This window comes from Harpia harpyja, chromosome 23 (genome assembly GCF_026419915.1).
Source record: "Harpia harpyja isolate bHarHar1 chromosome 23, bHarHar1 primary haplotype, whole genome shotgun sequence".
Taxonomy (NCBI): domain Eukaryota; kingdom Metazoa; phylum Chordata; class Aves; order Accipitriformes; family Accipitridae; genus Harpia; species Harpia harpyja.
The window spans coordinates 11,601,483-11,619,168 of NC_068962.1; the positions used below are offsets into that span (position 1 = coordinate 11,601,483).

At 40.9% G+C, this 17,686-nt stretch overlaps 1 protein-coding gene across 1 annotated transcript in view; it reads right to left on the reverse strand.

The window, feature by feature from the left end:
- Nucleotides 1-297: 297 nt before the first annotated feature.
- Nucleotides 298-17,686, reverse strand: part of SYT1 (synaptotagmin 1) — a 362,353-nt gene continuing 344,964 nt past the window's right edge. The window contains 2 exon segments of the mRNA XM_052774545.1: nt 298-3,425; nt 8,179-8,312. Coding sequence (XP_052630505.1) covers nt 3,219-3,425; nt 8,179-8,312 — 341 coding nt within the window. The 3' untranslated portion in view covers nt 298-3,218.

A 17,686-nucleotide genomic window follows, 5' to 3' on the forward strand; every position in this document is an offset into this window, starting at 1 on the left:
AGAAACTAGGCCATGTTTTGATAGAGAGTGATGTTTTTGGAGGCAAAAAATCAGGCTCTTGGGAAAACAAGGTAATAGTTCTTACTCTGCAATAGAGGTGGAGAATTCATGTACTGGAGCACTGCTGGCTGTGACCACCTTAAAGCAGACCACACTGATGAAAGCAGCTTTTCACAGCCCCTCAAAAAGTGCGGAGCTATTACACTTGCGATGATACTTCAAAGTTTATGATTGTGCTTAAGTCCTAGAGTGAAATGTCTTTTCAAAATTTTAGATCAAAAGAGAAACACTAGAACATCAACAGGAAATAAAACATTTTTATTGAATATCTGTGTAATATGTATGTTATTTTAACGACAATTGGAAAACTCTACTGTGGGAAGTCACTACACAAAGTGAAACAAAATATAAACCACCTCATCAAAAATGAAGGTAAAATACGGCTAAAGTTGTCAGCTCGCGGGCCACGAGCGATATGGCAGGATAAAACACCCCAAACATTTCTACAAGATACAGAGAAAACCCACACAGAGAAACACTCAAGCAGGCAGTAAATATACACAAAGGCAACTAGGATCTTTCTACAGCATCAGATTCTAATACTTCACACAGCTTTGTCAGAAAGGTACATGTGGCTTCTTTGAGGATGAAAATGTCATCTTGGTCACACGGCAGGTTCAGTCTCTTGAGAATCATCGTACCTTACAAACCAGTTCTAGGGTGACGTGTTCAGTCTGGCAGTGTAGGAAGAGAAAGCATTAAGAATACCTTAACACAATGAGTCAGTCCTGGCAGTTTGAACCTGTGGCTATCCTGAATGAACAACTGAAAGTTGGAGACCATGAAGCTCTTATGCTGGAAAGCTGACTGTCTACTTCTTCTCTTTGGTGGGGTTTGGTCCTTAAGGTTAAGATTTTAAAGTATTCCAGCTTGATGCTTTGCATGTATGCGCCTGTTTCTATCAGAAAATGTCTCGCTTGTGTTTTTTCCGTGTTTCATGTAAAAAACAAAGAAAATGGGTCTTGCTATTCTCACTTTTGGAGGGGGGGGAGAGATCCAGTGTTTTATTCTCCTTCCACTTCTTTGCTGCTTCTTTTACCCTCAGTGTACTGAAAACATTGGTGCTTGGCCATCATGGCACTGACCTCTCAGACTGTCACGCCTCTGCCAGCAGCAGAGCCTTGAGGGAGGCTGTGGAATTCAGTTTTCAGTACACAGTTGCCTGATTACATTAGTCTTTGTTTTCAATAACTTCTGTTAGATACAATTGGTAAGAACATTAATGGTTAATTCTCATGCCTCCCTCCAAAAGGTGTAGCGTTTCCACATTTTTGGGGTAGTTTGCACTGCTGAAAATAATGAACTCTTTGAAGCATTATAAATATATTCACAGCTTGGAAAGATAAGCGAGGGGCCTCAAAGGACAGTACACAAGATAGAAGTGATGCCCTAAATGACTTGATGAGATGGTACAAGCTGAGATGACATGCTGGCTAGCTGTAAGATGACTATCTACAGTAAAGCGGCAGGGGGCGAGGGAGGTTGGAAATGTAGAGTATTGCACAGGGCTTGACAAAATGCTGTGTGGTCAACCCATTCACTAGAGCATCCTTGTCCCCTGCATAGCTCTCCAGTTCTAAATTGGTCCGTAATAACTAGAACTGCTTGTGCTATGCGTTCCTTCGGCAGTGCAGTAGAAGGGAATGGCAGTATTATTACAATATCACTACGGAATAAATTGATTGCTATCCACTGAGAAAACTACATTTCTAAGCACACACGGCAGTCACAGTGATACACAGAGCAGTCTTTCAAGACTCTTATGGAATGACTAGTAGCTTCATAATAGTGCCATTTACTACATAATAACATTGAAAACATTTAAAAACTCCTCCTGAAACGAGCATCTAGTATACAGAAGAGGTTGCTTCAGTTTTCTAGAACTTGTTCTTTGTTTTCACTTTTTTTTTAAAGGACAAATTAAAACTTAAGTATAAATAGTATATAAAAGGTCACTAGCTGTTCTCTTTTGGCTTACTTTGAAGTGCATTTAGAACTATGGCTAAATTTTGTCATCTTCTGATGGGATTACAATACTGTCTGTTTACCATGAAACTATTTCATATAATAAACTCACACGGCTGTGTCTAAAAAATATTCTGCATTCCTTCTAATCTGAGTTAGTATAATAAAATATTTTGTTACAAAGTCTAATGTGCAAACTCATTATAATGTGAAATCGTGGATGGAATTCACAGTATGCAAATTTTGTATAAAGGTGATAACGGAGAGCTACTCTTGTTTTCGTGGCAGCATTTCGCTACTGCTGCGTCTCCCCCCTCCCCGCCCCCCCTCCCTGCACAACCTCTGCAATGGTCTTACTTTGTATGTTCGATGAAATCGTTGCCTCCTATGGAACTGCTTCCTCAACTTTCAATCTAAAGCCATTTCAGTCTGTTACGTGTTTGCTTTGGAATATATACAAAAAAATTATATCCTGGCTTCTGGCTACATCTCCTTGAGGTCCGCCACGGAGCTGCTCAGATCATGCTAAGTTGCCTGTGAAAGAAAAGAAGTCTACCCAATTGGATTTGCCCCTCCAAGATTCACTGTGGACGCGTAGCGTGTTATTAGGATGGTCCAGTTGAAAGCTCAGATTTAAGTTGTCCTTTAAGATGTCAGTGTAACACTACTAGTGCCTTACAAGTTGGAATTTTTTTTCTGGAATGCAGACGGTACAATAGTTACCCTATAATATATTATCAGCTCTCCTATATCTCAGTCAATTTACATAATTTAAAATAGAACATCTTATTAAAAACATCTAGATATACACAGATTAGGAAACGCTTACAACATACAAATACACAAACTAGAAATAAATTCTCAGCATACTGGTGTATATATACAACTGTGTGATACAATAAATAATTTCTGTCATGCTCTATCTACACATCATATTGCTTAAAAGAAGAGTAGATCTGGGGGGGCAGGGGTGAAATGAAGCGCCTTTAGAGGGCTCTCTACATTTAAATTTGTGCAAATTAAAACAGGAATTTAAAAGTACAACTGATCTGTGTCAGGACCACATGGCTGGAAATGAAAGGACCCATATTACTGAGGTATTTACAGATACTGGCTAAAGAGCACTATGTGGGCAAATGCAGAAAGGCTTCTTCTTTTTTTCTTCTTCATAATTTAATTTAATTTAATTTAATTTACTTCTTGACTGCCAGCATGGCATCTACCTCCTCCTCGGGCTGTAAGGTGTGCCACTGTGCAATGGGCCGCCGAGGGTTGGCCAGCATGTCTGACCAATGCCGCAGCTCCGCTCCGGTGCTGTTGTAGCCCACAAAGACTTTCCCGATGGCATCGTTCTTGCCAATCTTGTCATAGTCCAAAACAGTCACAACAATTTGCACTTTCTACAACGAGAGAGAGAAAGACCAGTGAGCGTGACAGCAAGGGGAAGGCAGGCAGGGATGAATCTTGGGACAGACAACACCAACAACGGACACTCCGTGAAGGGGGTAAGTGTGTGACAGCTGGAGCAGGTTTCCCCAGCGAGCACCAAATTCAAACTGTTGTCTTTTTGCTTCCTGTGAGATTCCCAAATAAAATTAAGTTCACAGCCTCCCTGTTAACTTGAAACTTGCCCCCTTGCATCGAAGAGCTTCACATGGGAATTGAGGTTGATTTTTTTCCTTTAACAGATTAACAACATATGGATTTTTTGGTTGTTGTTATTGAAGACTTAGACTGCTGGAAGTCTGTAGGGCTAAAAGGGAGATCTTAAGCTAATTTAAAAGTAGTGCAATTTAACACATCATTATTGTTTAAGTAAATATGTTAGCAGTTAAAATTCAGAAACAGCTCTACCCCAAGTTAACATTTGCAACGTCATACTCTATTCTGTTAATCGCTTTTCTGCTTCTAAACTCTTACCCATCCATCCTGCATGCTGATCAGTTATTTTCAGATAAGTTCAGAAGGTAGCCCTTATGGTTACTACAGACATAGACACACACGTACTCACCTCTGTGTGTGCATGTGCACATGTGTAAGTGTGTATACTGTGTAAATTCTATGTATTTATAAAGGAGTCTAGAAAACAGGCTGCATGCTCGGGGGGTTGGAAAGAAGTACAAACCCCACTGTCCCGGGGCTCTGACGCAGCGGCGTTGGAGTGCCACTTCTGCCGTAGGAACAGTGACCTCTGGCAAACAGGGTTAAACTATTCCCACAAAATCTGCGTGAGCCCATCTGTCACAGCTCATAGACAATTTTCCATTCACTTAGACTGGGGCACACTGGGAGGTGATGTTCAAGCCAGGCATTTGTGTATGCATTTGCGTGCACATGCACACATTCCTCTCCTTCAGGTCATTAATATTTGTTGGAAGAGCACAAACAGCTATTCCTTCAGTCGAGTGGTGTTCTTCCCCAATAGCACCTAAGACATTAACAGCCTTGGGCCGATTTTACTAAATTGTAAACACTTCTCCTTAGGGAGCTTTATTTTTAAAGATGAACATACAGTTCTTTTCCCGATTCCATTCTTTCCCATGATAACTAGACACAGCTCCTTATTACAGTCTGAGTTTCCTGAGTTGGAGGAAGAAATTCCCTGAAACAAATTTCTTCCAGAAAAATCTTTTATTCTCAAGCACCAGGTTTTAAAATTTAAGGCTTTAAATATATGTACGATCTGGATTTCTTACTAGAATGATTAATTTCAGTGCTAGTAATAAGATTATCTTTTAAAAGTAACTGACTCTTTCAAGCATATCTGCAAGACCAGGCTCATGAGGTCTATTTTATAGAGTCCATTCCCCTACAAGATTGTACAATTCACTGAGCCAGAGAAAGAGATGATTCCAACAGGCACTAAAGTATTTATATAGTTGCTGATGACAAAAGTGTACATCATCTCCCCAGAGCACTCACAATAAAAGGCAATATCCTGAAGCAAGTATTTCTAGATGCCAAAATGATGTTTCAGTGTTGCTGTTTGCAATACACTCACTTTTAATGTTGATGGTACCTCCCCAAATGAACATTTATATTTTAGATGTATGGTACAATCACAGGTCTAAAAAGTAAGCATGAGACTATTGTTTTACAGTACAAAAAAAGATGCCTGCTCTATCTAGAAGCTTGGGGGCTAGTTACTATTGAATTTTTTTTTATTATTAATCATAAGACAACAGTGAGCACTGTAAACAAAAGCCCCTTTTCCTTGCTCTATAAAGATGCAAGAACAGCTAGCTCAGATGATTAACTCTGAGATGATTTTCACCTCGTGGTCTCTGGCTTAAACCTACAGAGAAATGTGAGCATCTCTTTGCCTTTGTACCATGTATTAAAGGAACAGCTGCACTGCAAAACCCAAGAGGTGCTAGTAGAAGGCACCACCTCTGCTAATAAACACTTGGATTAGCAGTTTCCTGGGCATCATTAGGCGTTCTTTGGACTGCAAGGGCCTGGAGACCTTGCTACCTACGGAGGCAGTCTGTCTTGCACATGGCAAAACATGTGCTCGATCTGCCTGCAGCAACAGGATTTGACTTCCCAGTGGTGGTCTCCCATCACCCTTGAAGACATCACTTACTTTCCCTTAAGAGCCAGAATCCACAGTCACTACTAAACTGTTGAAAATGTTCATGTTTGGCCCATTTTAAATTCCATAGCTGTACTGCTATCGAGCTGCTTTCCCTCCACGAGCTCTCTTGTCTTCGCTCTCCAACAATCAAAAAACTTGTATAACCATTATTTTCTATTTGACTGTGAAAGTTTGCTTAATGACTTTTACATGAATTACCCAAAAGTCACAGTGATTCTTACCATATTAAGTCTAAATAACATTTAAAATGTGTTTTTCTAATGATGAAATCACTTCAGTAGCCATAATGAAATAACATCTAAATACAGTCCTTTATAACTAACTCTAAAATACATTGGCATATGACCAAAGTCCATAATTACAGATTTTAAATTGAGGCTATATACTGAAGTAAATAGCTATAAAGTCATTCTAATAAACTTATCATCCCCCCCCCCCCAAAAAAAGGGGGCAAAAATTTAAACATCTAAACCACAATGCTTTTTAAAGGGCCTATATCCACCTTACAAAACTGACTTAGGATTAGAAGGCAAAATGGCCGGGTACCTACAGAATGCAGCTAACCATGCCAAAACTCAGATCTGGTAACTTGGAGGTGCCCATTCCAGTTCCGCAGTCCTGTCCCTATTTGAAAATCAAGACATTCGTTGCCTAAATTGCCAGAGAGGCTCGATTTGATTAATCTTTTTTTGCCTCTGGGTCTTTGATGCTTGTTATGAGATCGTTCACAAGCACACAGACCAGCTTTCATTAAAATCAACAGGAATTGGGCCCCACTGGATTTCCCACTTTTTGATTCCTACAGTCCATAGACACCTGTACATGCTGTGGGACATGAAGAAACTCTAAACAGGCTAGTCGTGCATCCAAGTCACTATTCCTACCGCCTCACCTTGTCTAGTTTCATCATCTTTATTGGTACCAAGTCAATAAAAACCAAGCACACAGCTTTAGTTGAAACGTAGAGGCCTTGGCTCCTGGGCTTCTCTCCAGTACAGTTGCTATCAAAATCCATGATAGAGTCTCAAAACCCACAGCATGCTCTCGTCTCATCAAGAGGGGGCTCCCAGTTTGGCGCAGGCAATTTAAACCCATTTAAACTACAAGTAGCATGGCACCTAACTCGTACGTAGACCTCTCTCACAAGCCACAAAAGGATGTATTCCCAGACTATCTTAATTATGGTCATTCAAACTGGGAGGCCCCTGAAAGTACAATTTCCATGCTCGGCTCCACCCAGAAAAGCTGTTGTCTTGCTTAACACCTCCACGGTCCCCGGGCTCCATGGGTGGCTGGGAAGCCAGCATGCAGTTCTTTTCTCTTCTGAGGATATTTAAACCAATACATCTTCCCTGCCAACAAATGCTCTGACAAGTGAGCAAAACAATGAAATAGTTTAACGCTAATGGTTAGGGCTTTAAAAAAAATGGAGGAGGCCTGTACTGACTGACCTTTATGTGGTTTACATTACCTAGATCAGACCAGAGACCAAAGTCTCTCCAAGTGAACCACCCAACTAACACATGATCTACCATCTGTGGCCAACCATATACTTATTTATGCAGAAATGAGTGTTGCACTCCCAACACAAGGCATGGGCACAGGCGACGAGTACTTGCTTACGACATTGAAGATACAAGTTTAAATTCACTTGGACAGGGGAGCGAATTGGATGCAGGTTTCCCACACGCCTCCTGAGATGGTTAAGAAGAGCCTATCTCTTGTGAGAACAGGCTACTTAACATCAGAAGAAGTTAAATCCCACTCTCATGAGCGAGAAATGATTTGCCTCCCAGTAGCCCCAAGGCAGGTAACTGAGTCCCCGAAAAAAATGACCCGATGCCTTGTCCTGGTATTTCCCACTGCTAAAGTAGGTGACTTCCAGCTCACTGTGCTGACTTCTGAGGCCCCTAATTTTAGGCACTGAACTCTCCAGTAGCAGCACCTGAACAACCGCTGGAGCTCCCCTGAGGTGCCAAAAGAACAGGTACTGCAGTGCTGACCCCTGAGATTCTCAAATATCTTTTTTTCTAAGGGATGTAGGAATCACTGAAAAAGTTTTCATGGTGTGGTTAATAACTGAAAAAAGTTGTGATTAAATTTTGCGTTTTACTTAAGAGGGATGCTGCAGTGCTTTTAACAAACAGGACCAATAAATGCATAGGGAACACAAATTCAACTGATGATGCCAATTTATTATTTCAAATAATTTGGAGAAAATTGCTATATATGCCTTTTCTTTTATCCCTATACTTTTTTGCTGGCACATTCCTTTGCTATCTCCCCGTGGATTTTTTTTTTTTCTCCCAGAATCCATTTCTGTTAACAGAAAATGTCAGTTATCCATTTCTCACTGATGAATCAAAGCTTCATAAGTACTGTGCTTTTTATCATTTCCCTCTTGAAGCAGTCACACTCATCTAATGTGGCACAGGGCTGGCACCTAGGTGCTAATGAAGGCACGCACATGTGATAATTAACAAGATTCCTGTTAAATATTTATAAGGGCTGAGAGATGGAATGCAGAGGGAAGACAAAACACTGTTTGACATTACCTGAATTTGCTCGAATGGTACTTCAAAGCTGAAAGACTCGTTGTAGTAGGGATTCAGAGTGTTCTTTTTAATCGTAGTCTTTTTCTTCTTCAGCCTCTTACCGTTCTGCATCAGATGGATCTTCACATAGGGATCTAAGTAATCAAGAGAAGAAGTAGAGCTAAGAAGGGCAGATCAGTGTGTTTTCTACAGATTTTAATCCCACACATTTAAGAGGTGATGAAAAAAAAAAAAAAAAAAAAGAAAAACCTTTAGCAACAAACAGCTTGTATTTAAACAAAGTCCTAATTTCCACTATAGAAAAACTCCCATACAATTGCAAAGTGTTGCTGATGGAAAAAGGTACAAAACATTTTTACATTATCTCCTTAACATCATGAAGGAGGGCTAAATTCCCACCTAACTGTGTTCTGTAGCTCATTAATCAACCTGGAGATGTTTTTTCTTTAATGTTATTTATTTACTGCAAACATTTCTTAGCAACAGGGCTATGGGGTGGTTTTCCCACGAGCCAGGGCACTGCCAAACGCACACCACGGCGGCACTGGACTCGGGTGGCTGGCTGCTCTGCAACTGCCCGGCGACTCTTGACATCTAAGGGTCTTTTCCAACCTAAACGATTCTATGATTCTACGACATCGTTCCTTTTCCTTGGGCAGGAGCGGCACCATGTTTTTTTCTGTCCTCCGACCTCCCCGACGGGCTGCGACTGCTGCAGCGCAGCGTCCGTGGGTCTGGCGTACGGCCAGGCGGCACGGCAGGAAGAGACTTTGCTCCTTAAATACCAGTCCTCTACCTTAGTGCTACATGCAGCCGGAGTACGGTGCAGGCCACGGTATCGGTATAAATTATGAATTGGTTTTGCCACTCTCTATTGAATTCCCATTGTTATTTTGTACGACTTCTGGTGGTGAAGGAACAGAAATGATTTGGCACCTAATCAGGCATTCCTCGCGCAAGCAAAACTCTCATGGACGTTACTGCTGTGAAGCGGCATCTCAGTGGTTACACTTTCAATGGAAATTTTGCCTGCTTAAAAGAATAGCATTGTCAGTCCATAACCTGTTACAAGAGCCATGTTCCCGTTTAGAGAATGAACTAGCAGTTCTTCCACAGTGGTGTTAATTAGCAGTACCTTCACCGACCTCAGTTATTTTTCTTTTTAGACCTACCATGAAGCACCATTTGAAGTGTCTCAAGCTCATCCTTTTCAACAACCTATATGGTACTGTCACTAAAATTTGGGTAGGTACCCCTCTTGGCTTTAGGCAGCTGAACTGTGATGTAGGTCAAGGCAAGCCTTCCCTCTAGTGAGCTGACAGGAGCTATACAAACCGCCAGCCAGCCACAAGTCACCTGTGGCATAAATTAAGAGAGCCTGAATGCAAACTATCAAAGGAAAGGGCTTCTCCTTTCTCTCTTGAGAAAAGGGTGGTGCTACAGAAGAAGAATGAAAACTGAAATTAAATATCACTACGACCAAACCACGCTTTATGACTCTGCTATGAAATGCAGAATGTTCAGAACGTCTGAGAAGAGTAATTGCATTCTGCTACAGTCAAAATATGCCTTACTGTGGAAGACCTCGGCGTTTGGGACAGTTAAGTTACTGGAGTGACTTGATCACGGTCTACAGTACCTCTGAAGGGAGCATAATTTTGGTAGTAGATGCTTCAAGCCAGCAGACAAGGGTATAATAAGATCCAATGGCTGTGAGAAGAAACTAGATAAATTCTAACTTAGAAACAGGCATGTACTTTAGTAGTAAAACAGCTGGAATAGCTTCTCAATGTTTGTGGTGAACTCTCTATTACAGAGGGTTAAGATTCCTTCTCCCTCAAAAGACTCAAGTTCAAATAGAAATTAAATCTAGGTAGGTTTACGCTCGAGGCTAGACAGGGGATTGCAAGGGTTCCTTTTAGCTGCACAGTGTATGAATTAAGGAGTATCATGTGAAGAGCAGACATGCTAGCAAAAAGCCAACAGAGGTCTATCTCTTTTTGAATACCGAGTTCCGCATCACTGCATACAGTGTTTTGAAGGTAGAAAACAGGCAAATCTGGATGCATTCAACATTAGTTGATACTTGAGAAAAGCTGATCTACCTCATTACTTTTGCTGAGGTTCCATGCTGAATGCACAATTGTTTTAACATGAAAATGACATCTTAGGTATAGCTAATATATAGTAAGAAAGTTCAGTAGTCAAGGAGCCAATGGTAGAGTGTTAAGATATGGAAATGAGATAAAAATGTGTTAAATTGTAATTTGAGTAACTACAGTGAACTGGGAGGCTAAAGAGTACAGTAATACATTATTATTAAGGGGATTAGAACTGAAGAATTCTATTAGAATAAATGCAGTCGATATAAGCCAATCCATTACTGACCTGTGCTTGTGCATGGACAATATACACCAATTTGATGATTATTCATATGCCCATAAGGAACTGTACAGTAATGATTTAAATAGCGATGCAGATATATTCCTATCTTGATAAACATTCTGTATTTTGGAGAAAAATATTTTTAACCTAGAATTCAAGAGTATGTGAATGCTCGGGGTCTACATGTACATCCACATTAAATGATTTGCTTCTATTGACTTTCTAGATTTTCTATCTTTGTGCTACTATTAGAGCAAAATCTGACCTCAGATAACTCACGGCCGTGGGACAAGGCCCAGAAGCTAGGTTTCTGTGGTTTCTTTTTCGTGTCCTAATCAGCTGCTTCTGTTTGTCTGTCTGGGGATTTGAGTTAGGCTCAGTCAAATGCCAGTTGTTTAGTAGGAAAGATCCAAGGGGTAGCAGATTGCCACTGTAGCACAGAACTGTCAGTGGCAGAGGTCCCAAACGGGGCACAGAAGGGGGCATAACGAGTGATGCAATATCCTCTTTTTTTTTTCATCCGAGGGTAAAATTGTCATGCTAATCCAAATACAAATTGAATGTCACCTAACTGAAATCATGTTCCTTCTCTTCTAGCTTCAGAGGAAAGTATTAAATAAGTTTACTCATCACATAAACATTTCAAATCAGAACAGGGTGTCCAGCTCAAGTAAGTGGATGGGCCATTAGAGATTTTTAACTGAGTTTCTCCGCATTAGATTGTACATCCACTTCCTGTTTCTTAAAGTATCCTGGTCTTACCTAGTTCTCCCCTCTCTTCATTCTTCTGTGTCTCATATGAGCCCCTCCCCACCACTGCATTATCTTCAGTTACTCTCTCCCATCTCCCACAACATTATCCCTAACTCCCTCAACTCTCCAGTAATCTATTTGCTTGCGATCTACACAGACAACCTGACAGCTAAGCTCAGTCTTTCTTACGACTTCATGAATAAATCTCAGAAAAAGACAGATTCTCTTCCACCAAATAACAGAAGCTGAACTGCTTGGAGTCAATTATTGGAAGAAGGGAGGATAATCAAAAGAAAGCGGAACCTCTGGGAAGCGTCAGTCTCCAGTGATTTTCCTGAGATAAGGTTTAGTGCTAATAGAAACACCTCTTCTCTCTATTTGCAACATAACCTCAGTGCTGGCACCATTACTCATGCTGAGTAATACTTTAATATGTAAATAGTCTCACTGAATAAGTGAGACTAGTAAGGATGACAGAACTGATATTACAGCCCAGCAATGATAAATTATCTGTTAAGTGCATAGCCTGGGCATAAAGGGCAGAATTCTTTTGACCAAGTAGAAATGTCTACATCTGACACCAATGAAAATAAATAAGCATTTTTCTTTATGTACTCTGGATAGTTAGTTCATTCCAGAGTAAATATCTGTCTTTAGTCAAATAAATTGCACCCCAAAATATTTATTTCTCTCCGCTGATACAAGACAGCCTATTTGCTTTCATGTAAACAGTTACACTGAAGAAATTTCAGGTTAGAAGAGGTGAACATCACTCTGGTTTTTCCTCTGATTTTATTCCTTTCAAGAAACAGGTATTTAGATCCCCATTACATCCACAGGTATCTGTGGATGGACCTTACCCATCTATCTGGAAGAAGGGATGTTGCATCCAGAGCACTACAGATGTCCCTCTGCCAAAGGGACAGAATGGCTGTGTGTCCCTTGCTTAATAATTCATGTTAAGCAATGTGTAGGATTAAATAAAATTCTGCTATTTATTCCCTCATTAACAGTATACCCATGAATGCTAAAAAGATGTAAAATTCATAACTAATTGCGCATTGTAGATTTTACAACAACATCTCAAGGGAGGCTGGCTGAACAGCTTCTAAAGCACTGGGGGACCAGCTGACACATTTTATTTTTCTTAAGTTTGCAGTAAGATGCCAATACATTATTTAAAAGGTAATTGAGATGGTATGTAATATCAGGTGAAGACTTCTGGAGTTATCTGGACCATGAGGCATATATATACAATTACAAGTCTCTTCAAATAATGACTAGTTCATCATCATCATGTTGTAGACAAGATGCACTTCATTATTAGAGGTTTTACAAAAGCAAACTTTAGAGCACCCCCCCCCCCCCCCAACTCAAAAGAAGAAAATTGTGGCTAACGACTATCTGAGAAAAAGGTGGAACTTGAGAATGACTGCCTGTCAGTGCATTTTAAGATGAAAAATTTGTTATAGGAATCAGTAGTTAATGAAAAACCATTTTCCACCTACGTAGGAGAGAATTCAGCACACAAATTTCCAACTGTATGGATCTTCAGCAGAAAAGCATCAACAATGTACTCAGCTTGGGATGGTTTTACTACAAGGGTTTATTCTGAATGCAAACATAAGGATGGTGCCCATCTTTGTTAAATATTTTTAAGCCTTCTGTAATCTAATCAAAATATGAAAAAAAAGCACCTAGAAGGTTGACAAATTTGAAAAATGCTACAGGGATAACACTGGAATTGATCAGGTATGCAGTTACAGTCCTGAGCCTGCGTGCAGAGGGGAGCCTAACAGTTTAAAGAAAAAATCCCACAGAGCTCTGTGCAGGGAGGATCAGAAAAAACCCTCTACGAGCCTCGAGTAAGCCTAACATGATTAATAGGAAAAAAATTGAGCCAGAACAAACTAGTCATAGATACAGCTGAATAAAGTTTCATATGACAAAACACTGTAATAAGACGTTCTCAACTAAAATGTAGAAACCAAGAAGAAATACAGTGCCAGAATTGCCTCCAGCTGTATTTTTGTCTTCAAAATGTTCGGGATAACTGGGTGCTAATTAGCATGTTTTTCCCCATCAGAAGAAAACTTATGCCAAACCCATGCCAAAGCACACATCACTGACATTTAGAGCAAAGGTGTCAGCAGACAGTAGAGTTTCCATTCCAGGAAGCAGAACGAATTCCTGAAGGGCTTGGAAATTGATCCAAGAGGTAAAGAAAATCAGGTTTGGAAATGCAGCCTTACAAATGGCTCTGAAAATGCGGTTAGGACAGAGGTGAGTCGCAGGGTGGATCGTTAGTCCCATGCTATAATCACTCTCATCCTGCAACAGCGCAGCGGGGTGGAAAGCAGAGGGAAGGCCAAGCCAGAGCCTTAGACCAGAGCTGGAGCAGTGCTAAATTCAATATTACACCCTTAATCTGCTCCTATTCTGTGCAAACACCCTTCAGATGAAGCTTTTTTGGCTTGTGGGAGCAGGCAGCAGGGAGAACAGCAATTCTATACAGCAAATAACTTTATTTTCTATAGAGACTGTACCAGGGGTGAAGGGTAACAGCATCAGCAATACCTGCATGCTTGCTTCTGCCTTCGGAAAGCGACGGCAGCAGCTGCCAGAGCTGTGCTATGGAAAGCAGCAGGGCTCCGAGAGCGGAGCAAAACAGAATGAACTTTCCTGGGAGTTCCCACAGATTTGCTGATTTTTCCCAAGGATCATGGGACATGCTCCCTCCGTGGGCATATAAACCCTTCTATCCCGAGAGAGGGATGATTCACACGATGCCTGTGGCGTCCAGGCCATGGATAATTTGCCCTGACTTTTTTTCTTCTGTTTATTCATGTATGGATGAGAGGGGATAATTAAAGTCTCTGAAATATCGAGTTTAGAGTGATATTGTGCCTGGATTGTCTAAACTAGTATTTTTCAGATGAATGGAAAGCATCAAATGGGAAGGAAAGCCAGAGGGGGAAAATGTGTTATCTGGGGAAGAAACAATATAAGGTACAATTACTAAGAAGGAGTACAAATGTTATGGTACATTCTAGATTGCATAAAAGTTATAGTTTATATTCATTGACACAAGCTGTTGGGCCTTCTACCTTCCTCCACAAATGAGCAAATTAAAGTTGGAACATTATTTTTAAGGAGCAGCTGATGTCTCAAGGGAAATATTGGAAAACATTCTCATTAGAAACAATTCTCTTGGCATAAGATACAGGGTTTGTGGGTTTATTCTTACCACATTTCCTTGAAAACAGGATTGTTGATTTTTTAAAAAAAGTTTATTTGCTACATAATGTCCAGTCCTCAGCTAATGTTCATATTTAGCTCATACCTAGGACCTCATCACAGTTCCCATAACCCCACTGGGATTACTTGATGTTACGGGCCAAATCTTTAGCTGTAGCCTGTACTTGATCAATACACAAGGGAAAGGTGGGTAGCAAAAGTATTTGCTGTAGATTCCTGCGTAGTGTCTATGCCAGTCCTGACCCTGGCAAAACACTTTTTAAAATCACTTTAATAAGCAGGCTGAGGATTGAGCGGTGTGTCTGGAAGATTCTCCCAACACCACCCAGTAGCATACTGGCCACAAATGGAGTCGAGAAATTACAAGCAGCCCAGATGGGCTGCCAAAGTAGCCCTGATAGCCACAAACAGTTTAGTTAAAAAGACTAACACTACACTTGCTAACATCTATCCATGCCCTATGGGTGGACTGCTCCAGATGCAGCGCGCTCGCACACAGAGTACACTGCCCATCAGGCCCTTTCTTGCTCATATGTCAAGACTGTAACAGGTTAGATGACTTTGGATTACATATTTCCAATAGCACCTTTAAAAGAGGATGCTGTAAGACTGGGTAATTTATAGATGAAAACATTCGTAACTTCATGTTCAATAACATTAGACAGATTCTCATAGGAATAATGGAGTCCAATAATCCATTTATAGTGGGGAAGAAGGGGTTGGTATTTGTAAGCACTAATGATAGCCTGCCTATAACAGAAAAAGTAAAACGCGAGTGTAGCAAAGCAGTCTCAAAATAACAACTCTTCACTGTTGTGCAGTTAAATGAACATCAAGTTGCTATTAAAATGCTGAATTCAGAGAACCAGGGAGCCTTGGGAAGAAGGAGGTGCTGTAAAACCGACAGCGAGCCAACAATTCCCTCACCCGAGAATCCCAAACTGAGGTTGCTGAACACATCGAGCTGACAGTGGAACAGCAACGTTCACAGTGGCCTAAGGGCTATTCAGCCAGCACTCGAGTCTGCAATTCCACCCACAGCGCTTCCAACTGGAACATAACAACAAACATTACAGTGCCAGATGGGGAAAGTAGCAGAAAACTGAAAAAAAAAAGAAGCAGCCAAAACTCTTATTTAAAACCAGCACAAATTAGTGCTTACGAGCTTACGATTAAGTTTACTGCCAGAGCAAGGGCAGCTGATCTGTCTCTCTTGCATCCAAGCAGTTCATTTCAGCATAGTTATACACAGGCAAATTATAAAGCGCAGCAAATGTGGGTTGAACCAACAGGAAAACGCACCTTGAGTTTTGGCTGTGGGTAAACACAGAATACTCTTGTGGAAAAGCAAAGCAACTCAACCAAGCACTTCGTAAATGTGATTACATGGAAACTACGCGCATCAAAGCAGTAAACCTTGCTCCCCTGTATTTGCACCAAAAGGGGAAGAACTGACTGCTCGTGAAGCTTGAATGTAGTTGCGGGGGGGGAAGACAGCATGGCATTTTAAAACCTTAATGTACTGGAGAAGGGTACCTGCAATCTTAGATAATGAATAAAGAAATAAAAAAGCATATTGTAATATGTCATGTTCACATACAAATAGAAAGAATACAATAACAACTAAGATGAGGGTGGCATTAACATCAAATGGTGGAAAGGTATTAATTGGGGCTGCTGATACAGGCAGACTCTCCAGTACAGGAATTCAAACAGAAACCAAAGCAAACTAGCAATACTTCAGGCAGCAAATTCTGGCAGACTGCTGAGTTTGAATTTATGTAATGCCTTTTGATGATATAGAGAAAAAATTAATTAAATTTATATTTATTAAAATGGGTGGTGGTGGTACTGAAAATACCAGAAGATAATACATAGAGGCTTAGAGAGATTCAAAATACCATCCTCAAGTGAACTGGGGAGGAGGGAGGTGAGAATACACATAGATTGAGGAATAATGACAGGCAGAAGAGTGGAGAAAGAAGCAGAAGCACATACTATAGAAAAACACAAACAACCCAAGGTTAGAGAGCAGACCAAGCAGGATGTTTTAGCACCAAACACCAGAAGCTGGGTACATAATGACGTATATTAGTGAGTACATACAATTAGTATGTATAATGACATACTATTAGTGAGTACCTTGAAGTCCTCCAGATCCAGGCTGGCTATCTAACAAGGCCACGCAGAGAGGGGTATCGCTCTCTGGAGAGGGGACAGAACCACCCTACCTCACTCTGAGGCACGGGCCGCCAAGTAGAGGCCACAATTCAAAAATCAGGGTGAAAAAGGGAGCACATGAGGAGCATCAGGTGGGGTTTGGAAGGGCCAGGCACCTGCGTGGAGAGCTGCCCTAACACACCTGGAAAAAGTGCGATAGAGAGGAATTAAACTTCACCTTTTCAAGTCTCCACTGTTTTCCTACAGCTGTGCCAGCTTAGGGGGTTTTAGCTTTATCTATTTTGTTTTACAAAATAAAGCAATTAAACACCGGCTTCTTGTCTCCACCCCTCTTTTGCTGATTACCAAGAGGTTAAACTGCTAATTGCTGATTTAGGAAATATTCTTCAGACCTCTCCCTTGGCTGAAAGGATCTGAATCTATGTTTCCCACCTCCCAAGAGAGTGAGACAAGGTTATGAGATATAAGAAACAGGTTCTCGGTCTGCTCTGCTGAGAAGAACGTATTTTTTGTGCTCCTTTCAATTACTCAGTGGAGCGAAGGCTGGTGCTAGGTCTCCTTTCTTTATGTGCCCTCACCTACCTTGCCTGTGTGATCATCATCTTTGGGCCTCTGCTCCTCTGGATATTTAATGCATATAGCTCTTTGTCTGCATCCTGCATGATGGTGGAAAGGCACCTACTTTAGGAATCCCAGTAGGTGATGTTGCTGGGTGGTGGGGACTTGACTGAGAGAAACCCAGGGGATTTACAAATTTTGGTTAGTCAAGAATTTCTATTTGCATGGTGATGTTTCTCTGTGCTTCCAGGCTTAACTAGCTGGGATGACTGTCACGAGGAAAATTACTGTGCCACTCAGAGACAAGGGTGAGGAGAGACACCCAAAAATAACTGGAAGAAAGAAAAAAAAAAAAAAAAAAAGGGATTTCTTT